This window comes from Dasypus novemcinctus, chromosome X (assembly GCF_030445035.2).
Source record: "Dasypus novemcinctus isolate mDasNov1 chromosome X, mDasNov1.1.hap2, whole genome shotgun sequence".
Taxonomy (NCBI): domain Eukaryota; kingdom Metazoa; phylum Chordata; class Mammalia; order Cingulata; family Dasypodidae; genus Dasypus; species Dasypus novemcinctus.
Genome location: NC_080704.1, coordinates 183,581,840 through 183,603,293, shown reverse-complemented (window position 1 = coordinate 183,603,293; position 21,454 = coordinate 183,581,840). Strand labels below are relative to the sequence as shown.

The following is a 21,454-nucleotide window of genomic DNA, read 5'->3' as shown; positions in this document are numbered from 1 at the left end:
TCATATGAAACAAGACTTCTACTTAAAGCATAATTGTAAGGCTCTGATATGAAAGCTCCAATTTATTTTCTTTGACCTGTTCCATAATCTTTTCCTTCTTTGCAGATCCTATACTCACCATGTCAGTGTCTGATACAGGGCCAAAACTGGTCACATAGATGTCAGTCTTGACTTCAGTCACTGCATCTGTGCCAAAGAAAGCAGAAAAACAGAATGTCATGAAAGCCTGTTTCCTACATCAAGGGGAGTCCAGTGAAGAACTGAATGACAGACAATTTGCTACTTCTGGGAAAGGATACCTGACACAGTCATAGGAAAACTCCTCCAAAATATCTTACCTGCACTATTTCTTTAAGGACAACATGCTAGATATAGGTACAAGGTCCATCCTTTTATATATTATTGAGAATTGCAGTGAAATCCTAAAATGCTAAAGCAAAGAGAAGACCCTTACATATCTCCCACATTCTCACATGCTGGACTCCACACTGTGCTTGCCATTACTTGTCGTAGGTTACAAATGCTTCAGTATCCGACTCTCTTCCACTTTCAGGGATACAGGAGGATTCATTTCCCTGCCCTCTTAAAGTAGGGCAGGGCCATGTGACTGGTTCTGTTTGTGAGAGGATATATTATGTGTCCCTCCCTGGCTGAAATATTTAATTTGCAATACAACACCTTCCCTGCCATGATGATCATGGAAACACCTGTTGATGTGAAGCTACATTAAGACTGAAAGATGAAACAACACACAGAGGACAATCACTCTGTACAAGAAACTGCATGAATGACAACCTTTTGTTAGTTTAAGTGACTAAGATTTGGAGATGACATGTATCACCTGCTATACTTTCTTCGAATTTATTTTCTTTTATTGTAACTGTTTGTTTACTTGTCTGTCTTTGTACTTAACCCAAGAGCTTCTGAAGAGGAGTCCCTGTTTTTGTTATCTCTGTAACCTCAGTACAAAAATAAGGAATTGTTACTACTCAGGCAGTGCATACTGAATATTTTTGTATGAGTAGATGAATTTCATCACATATTTACCAAGTTGCAAAATGATACCCAAAGAAGTGAAATTATCCTACCAATGTTTCTTTCTTCTACTTCAGTCTCAGCCCAGTTGACCTCACAGCAGCCCAGACTAGTCTATCCACTCCATCAAACCTCAAACAGAGCACAAGTTAGGGACGCCTATTCCAGCCTAGCAAATTGCAGGCCATTCCAGCCTACAAAATATCACAGCATTACATTAAATCCAAACACGTTCCACCCAAGTCTGGCATACTTGACCCCTGTAGAGCACACCAGTAGCACAGCTAACACCAATATAGCCCACACAAGACTTGACATGTCTGTAGCATGGGGGTAGTTAATGCAGTCTATCGTACTATTTGTTTTTTCTCACAGAGAGTTTGGGAACACACCTACTCCATCTGTAGCATGTTCACTGCTCACCCAGACTTGGGTATTGGCCCTGATGTTCTTTTGATTTTGTTGACTTTCCACTTCCCAGAACCATCTCTTAGGCATAATACATTGTGTCCCTACTCAGGCACTGATGTGTTCAATATACTCAAGGCCATTGCACTTATCACAAACATTCATTTTCAGAAAAGACCATGAGTATCATGTAATAAGTTCACAACTTTCACTATACAATTAATTGTTTATCTATGTTCATATATAAATGATATAAAGATGATAATAATAGGGTGGGTTGGGGGAAAATACTTTGGTTAGTAGTAATATTTTGACAATGTTTTTTATTCATTAGTTAAAAAGGTTTAACAACAATGCAAGTTATTGGTGATAGGGTAACTTATGAGAGTACTGTATGATGTTATATATGTTTGTTTTGTAAGTTCACAACTACTATTATACACTTACTGTTTGTGTATGTTTATGTAGGAGTGATATACTTCAATAAATTAATTTCTAAAAAAATCAATACTATAATCAATTCGCCAAAAGGCAGAATTTTTTTCCAAAGTTTAACTAGCAAATAATATGCTTCTGAAGTTAGAACCTTGTTTTAAATAATGGAGCTCTCATCTAGAGCACAAACTTCCCTAAGAGCTATTTCTATGCAGGAAGAAGAGAAAACACTTCAGAACTGAGAAAATACCCCCTAAAGACTTGACTCTTCAGACACAATTCCAGGTTTACTGGCTAGAGAAGCAAATGCCCTAAATGCCTACTCTGTGACATAATGATTTCCAGTAACACTATGTCCCAGTACATAAAACAAATAAATTAGTTGCTGGAAAAGACTTCAATTACATTTGAATTCAATATTCAAGGCAGGACATAGGTTAAACACAGAACAGATTTCTAAAACAATGTAATCATAATTGTAAGGTAGTTATGCAGACATCCAACTGAAGACCCAGCCTACAGAGAAAAGGAAATGAGAGATAGAGGGGAAGGCTTACAAAATGTGTGGCATATGAGAATCCCTTATATTTTTATTAACATTTAAGTAATCTAAAGCGTCTTTAAAAATAAAAGATATATTTAACAAATTGATGGGCATGGGAAGGATGGGTTAGGGTGGTACATGGCAATCCCAACTATGCAGCCATGAAGGAATGTCTCCCATCAACATTGCCTCTACCTTCCGTTTCTCAGGCTATCCTAGGTCCTGGTCTCACTGGCTGTAAAATCAAGTAGCTATAGAATTATTGTGACTCTGTCAATGGAAGATATTATATCATTGATGTGGAAACAGTGGCCACGGGAGTTACTGAAAGCAGGGAGAGGGAATAGGAGGTGTGATATGGGGGCATTTTTGGGACTTGGAGTTGTTCTCAATGATATTGCAGGGACAGATGCAGGATATTAGACATCCTGCCATAACCCACTGAATAGACTGGGAGAGAGTGTAAACTACAACATAAATTATAATCCATGCTGTGTTGCAATGCTTCAAAATGTATTCATCAATGCATTGAAAGTACCACAGTAATGAAAGAAGTTGTTGATGTGGGAAGGGTGTGGGGAGTGGGGTATATGGGAACCTGTTACATTTTTTAATGTAACATTTTGTGTGATTTATGTATCTTTTTTAAAAAGATAATAAAAAAGGGAAAAAGAGAGACAAAGGAATAAGAAAACAAACAAAAATCAAGTAGCAAAAGGCTTCTTGCATCCAAAGGGAGTTGGAGTCACTGTGGGTAGAAAAGGAAGTGACTATAAAAAAGACAACACGAACCATTATTCATGTGGTGGAGCAGTGTTCCAAAATATATTCACCAAATGCAATTAATGCCCCGTGATGATGAAAGAGGTTGTTGATGTGGGAGGAGTGGGGTGAGAGGGGTGGGGGGTATACGGGAACCTCTTATATTTTTTTAATGTAACATTTAAAAAAATAAAGATAGAAAACAAAAAGAACCCTTGGGCTGAGATTGAAAAGTTTGAGTTTTAGATCTCCTCCCCTGACTTACTGAATGCCTTACACAAAACAATTCTCCTTTTGGCTGTTCATTTGCTCCCTGTACAATGAGAGTTTGGAACCAGCCAGACTCTGAATTTTCTCTTCGTTATAATTAGAAACTCTGATTGTAGGACCAACCGAGAAGTATCTGACCAAAGGCGCAATGGTAGAAAGAAGCAAGCTGTCTCTGCTGCCTACGGAAAGTAGCTCCCAGGAGGATTTATGCAAATCTGGTGTCACTCTTCTCTCAAACTTTACCTTTCATTTAAAAGGCACTTGTTGATTACTAAGAAGGAAACTGTGTGGGGTGAGGTTACTTTCCAAAAAAGTTAGGGCCCAGCAAGTCTTCAGAGATGCCTCTGGGTTTGCAGCAGGGAAAGGAAGTTGAGAGGTTTGGTCTAGTAGTCGGTCTGGTAAGCTAGACATCAATCTCTTCTTCCTCCATTTCTACCCCATTCAGAAAGAGTCTGGGCACAAAGAGAAGTAGGGAAGTGGTGTGAAACAAAGAGGAAGGAAAAGAAAGTAAAGAAGAAGAAAGCAAGAGGAGGAAGATAATTAGAGGAGGATGAATAAGAGGAAAAAGCAGGAAAGAGATGATCAATGGGAAGATGTAAGACAAAGAGAAGAGAGTGAAAAAAGGGAGTGATAAGGAGAAAGAAAAGTAACTAGATAGAGAGCTAAAGAGTAAGGAAAGCAGGAGTAAGAGGCCTCTGCTCTAAGGCCTCTGACATTCTACTCCAAGGCAAGGCAAACACAGGGATATTTGACATCTGTCCAGTGTTCCACCCAGGGACCCCCAAATCACAGTGGCTAATCCCATTGTGTGGCTAGGAAATCCATCTATCTCGGGGCAAGATATCTGACAGTATATATAGAAGTACCTGCAGAAGTCTGTACAGTGGTTGAAAGCATGACTAACTGGGTTTGAGCTCAGACTCTACCATGTACTCCTTGTGTGCCTCTTGTCATTTAACTTCTCTGTGCCTTTTTCTTCATCTGGAAAATTGGGATAATGATAGCACCTACCTTAGAATTGGTCTGAGTATTTATGGAGATGGTCTGTAAACAAGCATTTAGAAGAGACCCAATGTTCAATAGAAGTTAGCTAGTCTTACTTCATATTATTCTTCATATTAGGCTAGACAACATGAGCAACCCATAAGGCCCATTGGACAGAATTCACACAGAACACTAACTTCCTGGATTCCAGACATAAAAGAGAGTATCCACCTGCCACATTAGCTCCTCTGTGGGAAGGAATGATTAGAAGTTTACTATTTCATTTAACTAAACATAAAGGTCAATGAATTAGACTAAAACTGGTAACGGCAATAATTTACAGAATCTAGCCTCTTTCCACAGTCTTCACAACTGAGACAAATGTGAGACTGAATGAATGGGAGATAAGAGGAGTTTCTGTTTGTTTAATAAACAAATGCTTACAGAAGCTCCTTGGCTCTTTCTCAATTTCCTTTGAAAATTCAAATTTCCTCCAATATTACACTCTGATACAAAAGGCAAATATAATGATGGTCTCTTTTTGCAACTATACTGGAATATGAGAAATGTTTGAAGGATCCCAAAGTGTTTCACAGATATGTACATCATATGTTTTATACATATATACAAGTATACACTCGTAACTCTCAGTGGACCTCCCATTGATAGTGAACTTATTGACCAGGCCCTACTTCATTTCTGTTTGCTGCTGATCTGAAAGAATAAAGATAAGCCTGAATCAGCAAGTGGTCACTGCGTTTATTATGTTTGTTACATTTCTCCTAACAAACTGTATTTTCTAGTCTAATTTCAAATACACCTTTAAAAAACTTTGTTTTCTCCAGTGAGCAGAAATTAGTCTCTGTAGTTTCCCCAACTTAAAAGCCCCATGCCAGAAAACATATACACATTGGTCTTAAACTGCTCTTTGGACCCACACAACAATATCTACTTCCTGTTCTTTTTGATATTTAAAACTCTTCAGATATTTAAAGAAAGCTACCATTGTGCCCTTAGATCTTCCCTTCCAAACTAAATGCCCCAAATTCTTTTGACTGACTTCCCTATTTTGACAAGGTTTAGAGCACACTCCCTGTCCTACAATCACTTTTCTCTGGCTCAGCTCTGATTTTACAGATGACTGATAGGAACAAAAGCTAACTGCACCCCTTTATCTCATTACTGACCATGATGGACTCTTCAACCCCTCCCAATGACAGTCTTTTGAAAAGTGAAACTTTGAGAATTGAGGTTTTGAGCACTAGAATGAAGTCCTGGCTTTCCTATTTTCTTGCTTCCAGGTCACTGGGAAATTTGGAGAATAAGTGCTTCAATTGTTGTTCACACCTTTCATGTTGAGAGACTGGACTGCTAGAATTGAGGTCCAATTTGACCAGCTGTCTGGGTATTCTAGCTACAAGTATTTAGGGGTTACAGAGACTTATGAACAGGCCCTCACAGATCTCAGAACACTGTTCTCACATTAATGGCTTTCCTTTTGTCTCTAACAATTTTTGAGGACTGAGATACTATAAGTGCTCAGTAACCTCACCCACCAATAGCATGAATCATAGATAAGCTCTCCAGAGGCGACTGGTAGTTTTGGAAAGGAGAAATTACAAGAGACTGTGTGTCAGGGGTCCTGACCTCTAATATAAGCTCTGCAATTGACACACATCCCCTTTTGCAGGCTTTTTGTCCAAAGCTCACAAATTTTGACATTTGGTAGGCTAGAGATATCTGTTTATGCTATTGCATCTAATAACAGTATCTGGAATGTACAGCAAAGCTCTGATAACCAGCTGCCTTTCTGTTGAAGTGTTTAAGTGGGGAAGTGCATGCAAACATATGTTTATAACATAACACCAGTGAGAAATACCATAAAACTTAAAAGAGACCATAATTGCTTATAGATGTATTCACCAAGTGCAATGAATGTCTCATGATGATAGAGGAAGTTATTGTTATGGGGGGAGGAATGGGGTGAGGGGGCTAGGGGGTATATGGAGACCTCATTTTTTTAATGTAACATTAAAAAGATAAAGACAAAAAAGAAAAAAAGAAAAAGAGAGAGAAACCACGATCACCACTAACTTAAAAGACTGCTGTGGAGTACACATCACCATCCAGGTTCCACAGGATGGAGGAATAATATATGGATTAGAGTGGACTTACTGGTATTTTATTATAGAACTATTGTGCCTCTAGCAATAGAAGAAATTGTGTCATTGATGGGGGGACAGTGGCCATGGGAGTTGCTGAGGGCAGGGAGAGGGAAGAAGAGTTGTGACATGGGGGCATTTTCTGGCCTTGGAGTTTTCCTAAATGATATTGCAGGGTCAGATGCTGGACATTATATATCCTGCATAGCCCACTGAATGTACTGGGGGAGAGTGTAAATTACAATGTAAACTATAATCCATGCAGTGCAACAGTGCTCCAAAATATATTTACCAAATGCAACGAATGTGCCACAATGATGAAAGAGGTTGATGATGTGGGAGGAGTCGGGTGGGGTGGGGATTGGGGTATATGGGAACTTCTTAGGTTTTTTAAAGTTTCTTATGATCTATGTTTCTTTTTTTAAAAAAAAAAGACAAGTAAAAAATTTAAAAAATAATAAAACTAGAAGGAAAATCATGAAAAAAAAAGACCACTGTGGGTTCTCATTAACTCGACTTTTGCTCCACTATTGCTAGAATCTTGATCAAGACCCTCACAAACATAGTATACGGCAAAGTTCATAGCCTGTTTCCCCAAATGCACAGGTATTTCAGTCTTAATAATGTCATAAAATAACCTTTCTGTCACAGGACAGATAACAGCTAGTACATAGTAGACATCATTTTTAGATCACTCCATCTCATTCAGTAGCCCCATTAATATATTAATTCTTATATCATCACCCTCAGTATTTCATTTCCCTCATCATTATCCCATTCTTCAATCTGATTTTTAACATTGACATATTTTAAAAATTCAATATTAAGTGTCAGTTCCAATGGTTCCATTTGTCTTTCCTTCATTCTAGATTTTTCCCTCCTCCAACCTTTCCGTTTGCCTTTCCCCTACACCTATTATTTCTTACCTAATAAGTAATTTCCAAGAATGTAGTAGAAAAACCACTATCCTGATTTCAGAAGAGCTTAGTACAAACTCTAACAGAGGTACTCACAAACTCTCTAAAAGGTCAAAATATCATGGAACTTGGGAAGTGGACATAGCTCAGTGGTTGAGTGCATGCTTCCCAAGTACTAGGTCCTTAGCTCAATCCTCAGTGCCTCCTAAAATACACACACACACACACACACACACACACACACACACAAACACATCATGGAAATAAAGCAAAGGAGTAAGCAATATTGAAGCCAGATTCCTGTGTCAAAAACAGGAAGTGGAACAAAAAAGACTAAAAGTGCTCTGTAAAAAACAGGAGACTGGAAGCAAGCTGAAATCTTACGGGTCAGGGCTGTAGCTCTCTAGCACTCTTGAAAACAGACTCGAAAAAGTGAAGCTGAAATTCTGCCTGGGGTATCATTATAAATTATGGAGATCAGAGGCAGGGCAAGATGGCATCTGAGTGAGTGCACCTCATAACCTCTCCTGCAGAGAAGTGGCTGAGTAGGTTTGGAGTCCTGCTGGACTGGGCTGTTTCGGGTGTTTGCAGGGCAGGAGGTGTCTGTACATCAATTTGGTGGGATGGTGACAGAGGAGATTCTTATAAGAGGTAGAATTTTGGGTCTCTTTCACGGAGGTTGGGGTTGTGGACGGGACCCTTCTACCAGGGGCTGGTGGCCTGGAAGCAGCGATTCCTAAAGGCCTTGCTGTGCTGGGGTGTTCCCAAGTCCTAAGCGGGCTGTTTCAGGGGCTTGCAGGGTGGGAGGTGTCTGGAAGTTGATTTGGTGAGACAGTGATGGAGGAGACTCTTGCGAGAGGTGGAATTTTGGGTTTCTGACTCAGAGGTCAGAGGCTCTGGCTGGAGCCCCTCCCTGTAGTGATGGTGGCTGGGCTGCGGCAATCCTTGGGAACTTTGTTGTGTGAGGTGTTCCCAAAACCTGAGGGGGCTGTATGGGGGGCTTGCAGGGCAGGAAGTGTCTGGATGTCGATTTGGTGAGACAGTGACTGAAGAGATTCTTGAAAGAGGTGGTGGAACTTTCGGTTTCTGACATAGAGGTCAGAAGTTAGAGGTGGAACCCTTCCCCCTAGGGCTGGCAAATCATCCGCAGTGGTCCCTGAACCCTTTCTAGTGCAGCAGCGCCCCCAGCAGGCTGTTTTGGGGGCTTGCAGGGCAGGAGATGTCTGGATGTCGATTTGGTGAGACAGTGACAGAAGAGATTCTTGTGAAAGGTGGAATTTTCAGTTTCTGACATGGAGGTCAGAGGGTGCGGGCGGGACCCCTCCCCCTAGGGTTGGCACCCAGCTGCGGGGATCCCTGAAGGCTGTGTTGTGCTGTGGTGTTCCCAGGCCCCCTGTTAACTGGATGCATGGTTCCCAGGTCTGTGTCCCCTAAACCCTGGTGGCCCACACTCCAGAGACACACACACCTTGAGACTGCAGGATCACAGACTTCCCATCCCTGAATCAACCATGCCCTGAGGCCCATCTGAGGTCCTTGAATATCCTAGATCTCTGCGTTTGTGTATTTTTTTTTCTTTTTTCTTTTTTTGTCTTGGTTGCTAATACTGCATTGTCTCCTGGTCTTTTCTCCCATTTTATCCCACAAGGTCCTTTTTCATTTATTCAGTTTTTTTTCTACTTTTCCTTTTACTTGTTTTCCTCCCTATTCTTGGCCCACCTGCTATTACTCTAATCTTTGTTTTTTTCTATTCTCCTTTTTCTTCTTTATTATTTTATTTTCTTTATATAATAGGTGCTGCACGGAGTGCTTCACATTTGCTCTGTTTCCTCATCCTCCATTTCCTCTTTTCTCTGTGAATTGATTTTGGCCACCTACACTATTCCCTTTCCCCCACATCTTGCTATCCTCCATCATCTACTGTCTCTCATACTTTGCACCTCCCTTTTTATGGCCCCCAAATTGTCTAACTTTTAATTTCTAATACCTTTGTTCTGTTTTCTGTCTTTTATCCACTCTTGATATTATTGTCTTTCTTTCTCATTCCCTCTCTCATGAAAACAATGACTTTTAATTCATACTATATTCCTCCCCATATTCAGTTCAATGTCTCATTATAGGTACTCTACTTAGTGCTATAATTCTACACAACTTACATGAGTCTAATATCTATTCTCCCAGATCTCACATTGTTGCTCTGTTAACATTTATAACCAATACTACTTTATACATTTTCTTTTCTTACTCATTTTGCTTTCCCTGGTCCTAATATTTTCCTTCAAAGTGAACTTAGCCAGCAACAAGAAAATAGAGTAAGAAGAACAAAGTGACAAAGAGAAGACATAACACTTATGCAAGAACAACAACTAATTAATCCCCAAGACTAGACAAAGAAGCTAAGGAACTGATTAAACCCATCAAGATAAAATGATGACCAGACAGCAACAAAAATCTACAAACCAAAACAATAATCAGGAAAATATGGCTGAATCCAATGAAGAAAATAAAAACCAAGAGGGGAGCAGAACACTGGACAAATAATTAAAGATCTCAAAACATATATTAAAGACCAACTTAATGAAGTAAAGGAAGAGGTTAACAATATGAAGGAAACACTTGGAGACAAAATTGCAGACATATGCAAAGAGATAAGAGATACGATGGTGATGAACACCACAGGTCAAGAAATCAAAAATACACTCTCAGCAAATAGCAACAGATTAGAAGAGGCAGAGGAGAGAATTAGTGACATAGAAGACAGTACACTGAAATCAAACAGATAGTAGAACTGATCGATAAAAAGATAGAAAAAAATCCAGCTAGGACTTAGGGACCTGAATGACAATGCAAAACACACAAACATATGTATTATAGGCATCCCAGAAGGAGAAGAGAAGGGAAAGGGGACAGAAGGGGTGTTGGAGGAAATAATGGTGGAAAACTTCCCAAATCTACTGAGAGAGATGGATATATATATGTCCAGGAAGCACAACGCACCCCAAACACCATAAATCCCAACAGGCTCACCCCAAGACACATACTTGACAAATTATCCAATGCTCAAGACAAAGAGAAAATTCTAAAAGCAGCAAGAGAAAAGAAAGCCATCACATACAAGGGAGGCTCCATAAGATTAAGTGCAGATTTCTGATCTGAAATCATGGGGGCAAGAAGGCAGTGGTATGATATAGTCAAGGTACTAAAAGAAAAAAATTTCAAACCAAGAATACTCTACCCAGCCAAACTAGCATTCAAAAATGATGGAGAGTTCAAAATATTCACAGATAAACAGAAATTGAGAGTATGCCAACCAGAACCCTGCGCTTCAAGAAATACTAAAGGGAGTTCTGAAAGAAGAAAGAAAAAAACGGGAGAGGCAGTGTTGGAGGAGAGTGTAAGAGCAACAAAAAAGACAAAAAGAGAAGAAGAAAACAAACAAAATATAACAAACACAAGTCCAATCAAAATATGGCTAACATAAATAATTCCTTGAAAGCAATAACACTGAATGTCAATGGATTAAACTCACCTATCAAAAGATTAAGACATGGAGATTGGATAAGCAAATATGACCCATCTATATGCTGTCTACAAGAAACACATCTTAGACCCAGAGATTCATGGAGGTTGAAAGTGAATGGTTAGAAAACAATCTTACAAGCATACAATAAACAAAAAAATGCAGAAGTAGCTATATTAATATCAGACAAAGTAGACTTTAAATGTGAAACAATTGTGAGAGACAAAGAAGGATACTACATATTAGTGAAAGGGACAATCTCTCAAGAAGAACGAACAATCATTAATATTTATGCTCCTAACAAGGGCGCCTCCAAATACGTGAGGCAAACACTGGAAAAACTAAGTGAAGAAGAGATGCCTCTTCAATTATACTGGGAGATTTTAATACACCACTATCAAATTTGGACAGAACATCTCAAAAGAGAACACTAAAGAAACAGAAACTTTGAAAAGTATATTAGAGGAGCTGGATCTAATAGACATATGCAGAACATTACACCCAAATACAGAAGGATATACATTTTTCTCAAGTGAACATGGAACATCATCCAAGATAGACCATATGCTAGGCCACAAAGAAAGGCTTAATGAATTCAGAAAAATTGAAATCATACAAAATAATATCGCTGACCACAGTGGAGTTAAGCTGGAAATCTGGAAGGGCCAGAGGGCCAGATTTCACACCAAGATATGGAAATTAAATAAAACACTCTTAGAAAAAAAGTAGGTCAAAGAAGAAATATCAAAATAAATTAATAACTACCTTGAAACTAGTGAAAATGATAGCACAACATACCAAAACATATGGGGTACAGCAAAAGCAGTATGGAGAGGGAAATTTATAGCCATAAATTCATACATGCAAAAATAAGAGCGAAAATTGAAAAACTAAGTGCATATTTTGAGGAATTAGTAAAAAAACAACAAAGTAACCCCAGAGGAAGAAGAAAGAAAGAAAGAACAAAGAGCAGAAAAAAATGAAATAGAAAAAAAGAAAGCACTTGAAAAGATAAACAAAACCAGCAGCTGGTTCTTGAGAAGATCAATAAAATTGACTACCCTTAGCTAGACTAACAAAGAAAAAAAGAGAGATGATGCAAGTACACAAAATAAGAAATGAGAAAGGAGATATCTCCACTGACCACACAGAAATAAAGACTATCATAAGAGGATACTTTGAAAAACTATATTCCAACAAAAATGACAATTCAGAGGAAACGGACAAATTCCTAGAAACACATAAGCAGCCTATATTGTTGAAAGAAAAAAATAGACGATCTCAACAAACCAAGCACAAGTAAAGAGATAGATTCAGTCATTAAAAACCTCCCAAAAAGAGGACCGCAGGGCCAGATGGCTTCACGGGTGAATTGTACAAAACATTCCAGAAAGAACTAACACCAATCCTGCTGAATCTTTTCCAAAAATCGAAACAGAAGGAACATTATCTAACTTATTCTATGATTCCAACATTACTCTAGTACCAAAGCCAAACAAAGACACCACAAGAACTGAAAATTACAGACCAATTTCCTTAATGAACCTAGACACAAAAATGCTCAACAAAACACTTGCTAACCATATTCAACAACACATTAAACGAATCATACACCATGACCAAGTGGAATTCATTCCAGATATGTTAGGATGGTTCAACATAAGAAAACCAATCAATGTAATACACCACATAAACACATTGAAGGAAAAAAATCACATGATTATATCTATAGATGTAGAAAAAGCATTTGACAAAATACAGTATCCTTTCTTGATAAAAACACTGCAAAAGACTGGAATACAAGGAAATTTTTTGAACATGTTAAAGAGTATATATGAAAAACCCACAGCCAACATCGTTTACAATGGTGAAATCCTAAAATCCTTCCCTCTAAGATCTGGAACAAGACAAGGATGCCCACTCTCACCCCTTCTTTTTAACATCGTCTTAGAAGTACTTGCTTGAGCACTGAGGCAAGAACCAGATATAAAAGGCATTGAAATTTGAAAGGAAGAAGTCAAAATTTCATTATTTGCAGATGACATGATCCTATACATAGAAAAATCTGAGAAGTCTACAACAAAAATTCTAGAACTCATAAATGAGTTTAGTAAAGTCACAGGTTATAAGATCAATGCACAAATATCAGTAGCATTTCTGTACACCAATAATGAGCAAGCTCAGGAGGAAATCAAGAAAGAAATACCATTTACAATAGTAAATTAAAAAAACAAATACCTAGGAATAAATTTAACTTAAGATGTAAAAACTTATACACAGAGAACTACACAAGACTGTTCAAGGAAATCAAAGAAGACCTAAATAAATGGAAGAATATTCCCTGTTCATGGATATGAAGTCTAAACATTATTAAGATGTCTATCCTACCAAAACTGATCTACACATTCAATGCAATCCCAATCAAAATCAACACAGAATTCTTTAAGAAACTAGAAAAACTAACTATGAAATTTATTTGGAAAGGAAAGAAGCCCCGAATAGTTGAAGACATATTGAAAAAGAAAAATGAAATTGGAGGAATCACACTACCTGACTTCAAAACATACTACAAAGCTACAGTAGTGAAAACAGCATGGAATTGTCACAAGGAGAGACACACAGACCAGTGGTACCAAATTGAGAGTTCTGATATAAATCCTCATATATATAACCATATAATATTTGATAAAGCCACCAAACACTCTCAACTGGGAGAAATGGCATATTCAACAAATGGTGCCTGGAGAACTGGATATCCATATGTAAAAGAATGAAAGAGGATTACCATCTCACACCTTATACAAAAATCAAATCAAGATGGAAGACCTAAATATAAGAGCCAAGACCATACATACTTTGGAAGGCAGTGTAGGGAAGCATATACATGACCTTGTAATAGGAAATGGCTTCATGAACTTCACACCAAAATCACGAGCAGCAAAAGAACAAATAGATAAATGGGACCTCCTCAAAATTAAAGCATTCTGCACCTCAAAGGATTTTGTAAAGAAAGTCAAAAGAGAGCCTACACAATGGGAAAAATTGTTTGGTAATCATATATTGGATAGGAGCCTTATAACCTGCATATATAAAAAACTCCTATATCTTGAAAATAAAATGATAAACAACCCATTTAAAAAATGGGAAAAAGATTTAAACAGACACTTCTCCAAAGACAAAATACAAATGGCTAAAAAGCACATGAAAAAATGCTCCAAATCTCTAGCTATCAGGGAAATGCAAATCAGAACTACAATGAGATACCATCTTATTCCCATAAGATTGGCAGCTATGGAAAATACAGAAGACTACAAATGCTGGAGATGATGTGGAGGAATGGGAACACTCATCCAGTTCTGGTGGGAATGCAGAAGGATCCAAACATTCTGGAGTACAGTTTGGCAGTTTTTCAAAAAACTAACCATAGATGTGCCTTATGACCTGCAATTCCACTGCTGGGTATATACCCAGTAGAACTGAAAACAAGGACACAAACCGATATATGCACACCAATGTTCATAGCAGCATTGTTCACTATTGCCAAAAGTTGGAGTCAACCCAAATGCCCATCAACAGATGAATGGATCAATAAAATGTGATATATACATACAATGGAATATTACTCAACTTTAAGAACAAATACACTATAAGCACACGTGATAACATGGATGAATCTTGAGAACCTTATGTTGAGTGAAGTAACCCAGGCATTGAAGGACAAATACTACTTTACCTAAATGATATGAAATAAATAAACCAAGCTGCCTCAGAGAGCTAGAGACTTGATGACAGGCTTACAGGAAATTGGGGGGTAGAGGGAGGATGTAAGCTGACACCTACATGGATGAAATCTATGATAAGCTGGAGGTAAGTATATGTACAAGGAAGGGCTAAAATGGGGGCATAGTGTTACCTTTGGGTGGGTCTTTGCAGGCTGGAGGGGGGCTAAGGATGGGAGGATGGGTAATATTGCCCAAGAAATTGGGGAGAGGTTGGAGCAACATATGAACTTAGGAGATTGTCAGGTATTTTGTTGAGAGCATAACGCTGAGAAAACCTTTCCAAAACTATAATAAGGAAAATTACCTCTTTAAAATGCTTAAAGGGGATAATCTGGCGTAGGACAGGCTCCTAGGGAATATGTGAATGCTCATTTTGCCATAGTGGGTTATATCATTATATAGAGACCCATATAATGGGAGTGAAGGTTTACCCACATCCCGGGGAGGACTGATGCCATCAAATAGAGGGAACTGTATCTCTCAAGAGAAATGGTGGCTCTCAGGGCATTAGGGCAGTTGAGCATGTCAAGCCCTCAGCACTGTTGCAACTATCTCTGAACATGGCCCTTCAAGCAACGGAGACTGACTGTCACTGTGGGCCCTAAGAGGAGGGGGAAAGAGATATTGAATAGATGGAACCAATGTAACTGTGTGGGCAATAGAAGTGTTCCACAAGAGTACGCAAGGATGGATATAAGACATGTAAAATTACACCAAAATTATATAGGAGCTGATAGGATAAAATATAAATCATAATTTAAAACATAAGATAACTAAAAATTAAGAAAATTGTATAGTCTAAAATATAAACCACAATGTAAACACAAATTTACCTTGTTTGAAAGCTATTGTCTCAATATCTGTATATCAGTTTCAGTGAATATGGTATGAATATATAAAAAGACTATTGCTGTGGAAGGAAAAGGTTTTATGTTGGATATGTTGGAGTACTGTATATTGTCTATATGAAGTATTGGGATCTAAAACTATTGTGAAGATAAGCTTAATAATTAGGAAAAAGAAAAGAAAAAGATAGGATGTAGAATTTTTCTATATCTAACCTTTAAACTCATCGCTATATTCCATTTTACTATTAAGGTAACCTAGCAATATATTGGGCTTCACTTTTCAGGAAGTTTTGGATCACAGAGAGGTTCAACAACTGCAGTGGAGGAATACTGGTGCAGGATGTTATTGACAGGGGACACATGGTTGGCAGGAAGTTCTACAGGGCACCTATCCAGGGTACAGAAAAATGTTTGGATATTTTCATAGCAGAAAAAATTAAAAACAACAACTGAGGGAGTGCTGAGTTCCTAGCCAGGGGAGCTCTATCACAGTCCCTAAAGGAACAGCAACAGTCCCCCAAGTGCAATGGCAAAGACCAAAAAAAGAATGAAGGTCCAACAATGAGCCCTTGATACTAATGAATATGCTTGTGAGACTGTGCACCTGAAATAAGAACAAGGCCTAGAGCTGCAGTGTGCCTAAGAGTTACCTCCTGAGAGCCTCCATGTTGTTCAAATGTGGCCAGTCTCGAAGCCAAACTCAGCATGTAAATGCGTTGCCTTCCCTCCAGCATGGGACATGACTCCCGGGGATGAGCCCCCCTGGTGTCGAGGGATTACTACCAAGTACTAGCTGACGATGTAACTAGAAAAGGACCTTGAATAAAAGGTTCAACTCGGACCAGCAGAATATCTCAGTCTACATATAATAAAAGGAGTTAAAAATGCTTTTTGGCCTGAATCAAGGGGGAAATGGAAAGGACAAATGAGTTTATATGGCTATGTGTCTCCAAAAAGAGCCGGGAGTTTATCAGCAGGATTCCTCTTATGCACACCTCAGCACAGTCCCAGAGACAGATAAAGTAGATACAACCCTGGGTACTGGTTATTCTGAGGGCTACAGAGACCCACAGGTTCTATGGGCATGGCAGATGGAGTTCAGTGCCATGTCAGTTGGCCCTTCTTTGGAGTTTGTGTTTCTGTGTGATGGACCTGTACTCAGATGTGATCTTTTTTCACAAGCCTTTCCTGTTACTTTATCAGAATTTTAGTTGGTGCAGGGGTTTAATATATACCCAGGGGATCTGAATCTCTGGACTGAAAATATGACAGCCAGGCCTTGAGCCTCAACAGACTTCAGCTCCTACACTCTGGTTTATTGGACTTACCACACTCAGCTAACATTGAGTTGAAGAAGGTCAACCACCACACCATGGAGCCAAGAGTGTCTACAACTGAAAGCAGGAGGATTGCATCCAGCATCCATGTGGAATCTAAGCCCCCTCTTGATATAGATGTGGAGTGGACAAAACCAACCCAAGGTCCACAGGATGGAGGAATAGAGTATCGATTAGAGTTGATTTACTGATATTCTGTTCATGAACTATTGTGATTAGTAATCTAAGAAAATGTGGCATCAGTGTGGAGGATGTGGCCATGGTGGCTGCTGGGTGTGGGGAATGGGAGGAAGAGATGAAATGTGGAGGTGTTTTCGGTACTTGGAGTTGTCCTGGGTGGTGCTGCAGGGACAATTATTGGACATGGTATGTCCTCCCATGGCCCACTGGGTGGAATGTGAGAGAGTGAGTACTATGATGTGGACCATTGACCATGAGGTGCAGTGGTGCTCAGAGATTTATTCACCAAATGCAATGAATGTCTCATGAAGATGGAGGAGCTTGTTGTTATGGGGGGAGTAGTGGGGTGAGGGGGGTGGGGGTATATGGGGACCTCATATTTTTTGAATGTAATATTAAAAATATAAATAAAGAAAAAAAATAAAAAAACTAAAAAGTGGATTTTCCCTATTTGTTACTATATATGTTACTAAAATAATTTTTAAAAAAACACGTTGAACTGCATTACTCAAACAGCAAATCTTTATTTAAACCATGGAGTATAGTTCATAGTACAGTTATACAGATGTACTCTCATCAATTGTAAGATATGTTCCCCACTGATGTGAGGTATTCATAATAGGGTGGTATATGGTAATCTTGTATTGTGTGCATGATTGTTCTGTAACCCACAACTATTCTAATAAAAGAAATAAAAAAGTAAAATCTCATCACTTCTCTGCTTTAAAACTAAGACTTCATAAAATATTGCAAATAAAACCCAGTTCCTTACAATGACATGATCTCCTGCCTACCTCTCCAATGTCATGTTCTCTCTATTCTCTCTGCACTCCAATTACAGTAGCTGTTTTTTTTCCTTGTCTCTGGTATGTGTCAAGGCCTTTAGCACATTGTAATCTTCACTATGCTGTTCTGCCCACCTAGAAATCACTGTGTGGTGAAATCTCTCATTCTTCAAGTATTGATTAAATGGTCCTTCATCAGAAAGGCATTCCTGTACTCCTATTCCTAAATCTGAATTAGGTCTCATTGCTATACTATCTCACATAATATTTTGTAATTAGAAACTGTGTGATAAATTTTTTATTTTGATCTTCCTACACACACACACCAAATTATAAATATCGTGAAACATAAATATTTGTCCATTTTGCTTACCAATCTAATCTCAGCACCAAGTACAATGGTTGGCACACAGCTGATGGTAAAAAAAGTTATTGAATGAAAAAATGAGTAGATAGGCATATAAATGGAAAGAGACATACTGCCTTAAGGCACCTGGGTGATCTCACACTTGGTTATCTTAGTCTTTCTTAAAACTGGACAGGCATAGTAGAATTCAAACTCCACAGATTTCCATGGTCTCAGCATCTTGTTATTTTCCCACCCAGCCCCCTACCACTAGCATGATAAGAGTTTGCACCAAAAATAAAGATGCTAGCACAGAAAATACAAAATTAAACAAAAAAAACCCCACATTTGTTTCTGTTGCCTGATTGTTTGTGGTGCCATCTGTTCACCTACTGAGTACCCAGTAAGACTCGATTTGATCACGAATTGTTGTATTTTTGTATGTTCCAGAATCTTCTCAGGTCTGGAGGTTAGGCAATGCATGAAAGAAATTGGGAGATTCAAGATGGAGAATAAGAAGGAAAGGGGAAGGCAGAGAGAATACCTTCTTGTCACCCTAGCAGGCAGCACATCACATACAGTTAAAGCAGTGGTCTCAAACTTGGCTATTTATAGGATCACCTAGAGAACTTTTAAAAATCCCAATATCCTGGTGCCTTCCTAGACCAATAAAATCAGAAGTGTAGCAGCAGGATCCAAGAATCAGTATTTTTTATTGTGTTAAAAAAAAACAAGGAATCAATATTTTTAAAAGAACCTCAGGAGATTCCAATGTGCCACAAAGTTTGTACACAAATGGAATGAAGTTTATCTGGCTCCATTGTTGGAGCCCAGGGCCCTTGGGGAAGACTGCTGCCAGTTGACTTCCTGAAATATCTATCAGTCATCCTCTCAGTCTAACTCCAGATCTAAATCTACTCAGTGGAGATGTTTATTAAGTGCTAATTGAATTGGAACGTTTGGGAATAAAGTGAAACCAGTTAGGAACAATGGACTGCAGCCTCCTTGTTGCTACAGACTGTCCCACTCTATCAATCAATGAGCCAGATTATTTCCATGAACATATTCCTATTTTCATAGTTAGGTATTAGTGGAAGAAAACCTACCTCACAGTTTTCAATGACAAATAGGTTTATACAAAAGCCTTTATTTAAAACATGCTGCCCTCCCCTACTACCTCATTGTTCTACTTGCTCTCTCTCCCTTCCATAAAAAGTAGAATAAATCTGAAGTCTTAATCAGTCATCTTATTGGCTTTGTCTCTATCAACAATTACCAAATGGATTGGAGTATTATAGGATTCAGTATTACTCTCATATCCACCCATAGAATGTTTTTTTGTTTGTTCTGTTTTTTATTTCTATTTTACTTTATTTTGAGTTTCAATTCTAGCACAGATAGCAGAGGTGGAACCATGAATACATTGGACTGGAATTCAAAATTGAGTCAACTTTGGCAAGTTTCTTCTTTTTTATGTGCCTCAGTTTCACCATCTGTAAACGCCCCTATCTTAGCAATGTTGTAAGAACAAAATAAGTCCTGAAAATCAGGATTAAATAAATAATTAAACTGTCCTAGTATGCTTCCATAAGGGGTTAGAAGGGTCCTGGGAATCTTTTCATTTTCCCTTGCAATTAGAGTAGAGAAAGAATTCCTTCTTTACTAGTAGCATTTTATAAATGAGTAAACGTTTTTTGATATATTCTTTTTTTCATATTCATTGAGGCAACTTTCTTAACTGAGTTATTAAATTGCAATAATTTTTCATGTCAACCGTATCTCTAATCAGACTTGGGCACCTAATGGTTCATTTACATTTAGACTCTTTTCTTTTGAGGAAGCCAAAACACAAAGCATACATTGTCATAAAATCAGTATTTAGATAAAACAGAACAAAGTAGCATCCAAAAGACAAGTCCATCTCCTTGTTTTTAAATAAATTTATTTTCCCTAACCTAATCCAGACAGTTTAGCTCTGGGCACAAGCCCGTTGTCTCAGTGAGCTAACTGCTTTATTGAATCTACAAGATATTAAGAAAACTACTATTCTTATTATCCCCCAGAGCACCAAGCAGAATATTTGGCTTATAAAATGAATTGAATAAATAAGTAAACGAATGATTCAATCTGTCAACGTCCCTGTAGCAGTCGCAGAAAGTAAGAGCCTTATTTTTCAGCTTATAGAAAATAAGACAACAGAGGGATCAGGAAATTTTTCCAAGGCTACAGAAAATACTCTTATTCAACTGTACTGTTATTATCAATGCTTTGGGAAGATAGATTTAATTGGTTACATAGGATACTTTTTATTAAGGCTGATGTCAATCAGCAATAAAATTTCATACTAGATTGGTAAACAAACTAACAAAGAAACTGAACATTGGGAAAAGAATACATTAATATCAGGAGTCATCATGGGTTCACTATAAAGAAATTTTGCCACACCAACTTTTTGTGGAAAATGAGATTGCCACATCAAAGAGAAGAGCTGTTGACACCCTGTGTCTGGATTTCAGCAAAGTACTGACAAGTTCTATCATGAATCTATGAGTCCATATAGCAAATGGAATAGATCGCAGTATATTTATCTATGTAGATTTTAACTAATTGGCTAAAACATATCCTAAGACTCTGTTTAGTGGGTCAATGTCAAACATTTATGTTGTCAATTATGGCTACTACAAGGTTTGGTCATTATATAACTGAAGAATTATATATATTTATATATATTTAAAACAAAAATAAATATATAGAAGCCAGGCTGATTCAAGTATGTAGATAGCATTAAGCAAAATCTATAGTCAATGTACTGGAATAATAGAATCAGTATTTAAAAGTTTTATATGGATTGAAATTATTAGGGTAACACATATAGATGAAATTTAATAAGGATAAATAGAAATTCCTGCATTTAGGTTCAAAAATAAATGCTATAACATAGGATTAAAGAGATGGGCTGTTGATAGTCACAAGAAAAAGATCTGATACATTTTAGTTCATCAAAAATCTAAATGTCAACTGTGGTGGCTTGGAGTTACATACCCCAGAAAAGCATGTTCTTAACCATAATCCAGTCTTGTAGGTGTGAACTCCTTGTAAATATGACTTTTGGTGGGGTTATTTTCAGCTAAGTTGCGAT

At 38.0% G+C, this 21,454-nt stretch overlaps 1 protein-coding gene across 5 annotated transcripts in view; it reads right to left on the bottom strand.

The window, feature by feature from the left end:
• Nucleotides 1-21,454, bottom strand: part of GABRA3 (gamma-aminobutyric acid type A receptor subunit alpha3) — a 401,316-nt gene that overhangs the window by 157,525 nt on the left and 222,337 nt on the right. For all 5 annotated transcript variants that reach the window (XM_058290915.2, XM_058290918.1, XM_058290916.1 and 2 more), the window contains one exon: nucleotides 119-186. In XM_058290915.2, the coding sequence (XP_058146898.1) occupies nucleotides 119-186 (68 nt within the window). The remainder of the gene's footprint in view (nucleotides 1-118; nucleotides 187-21,454) is intronic.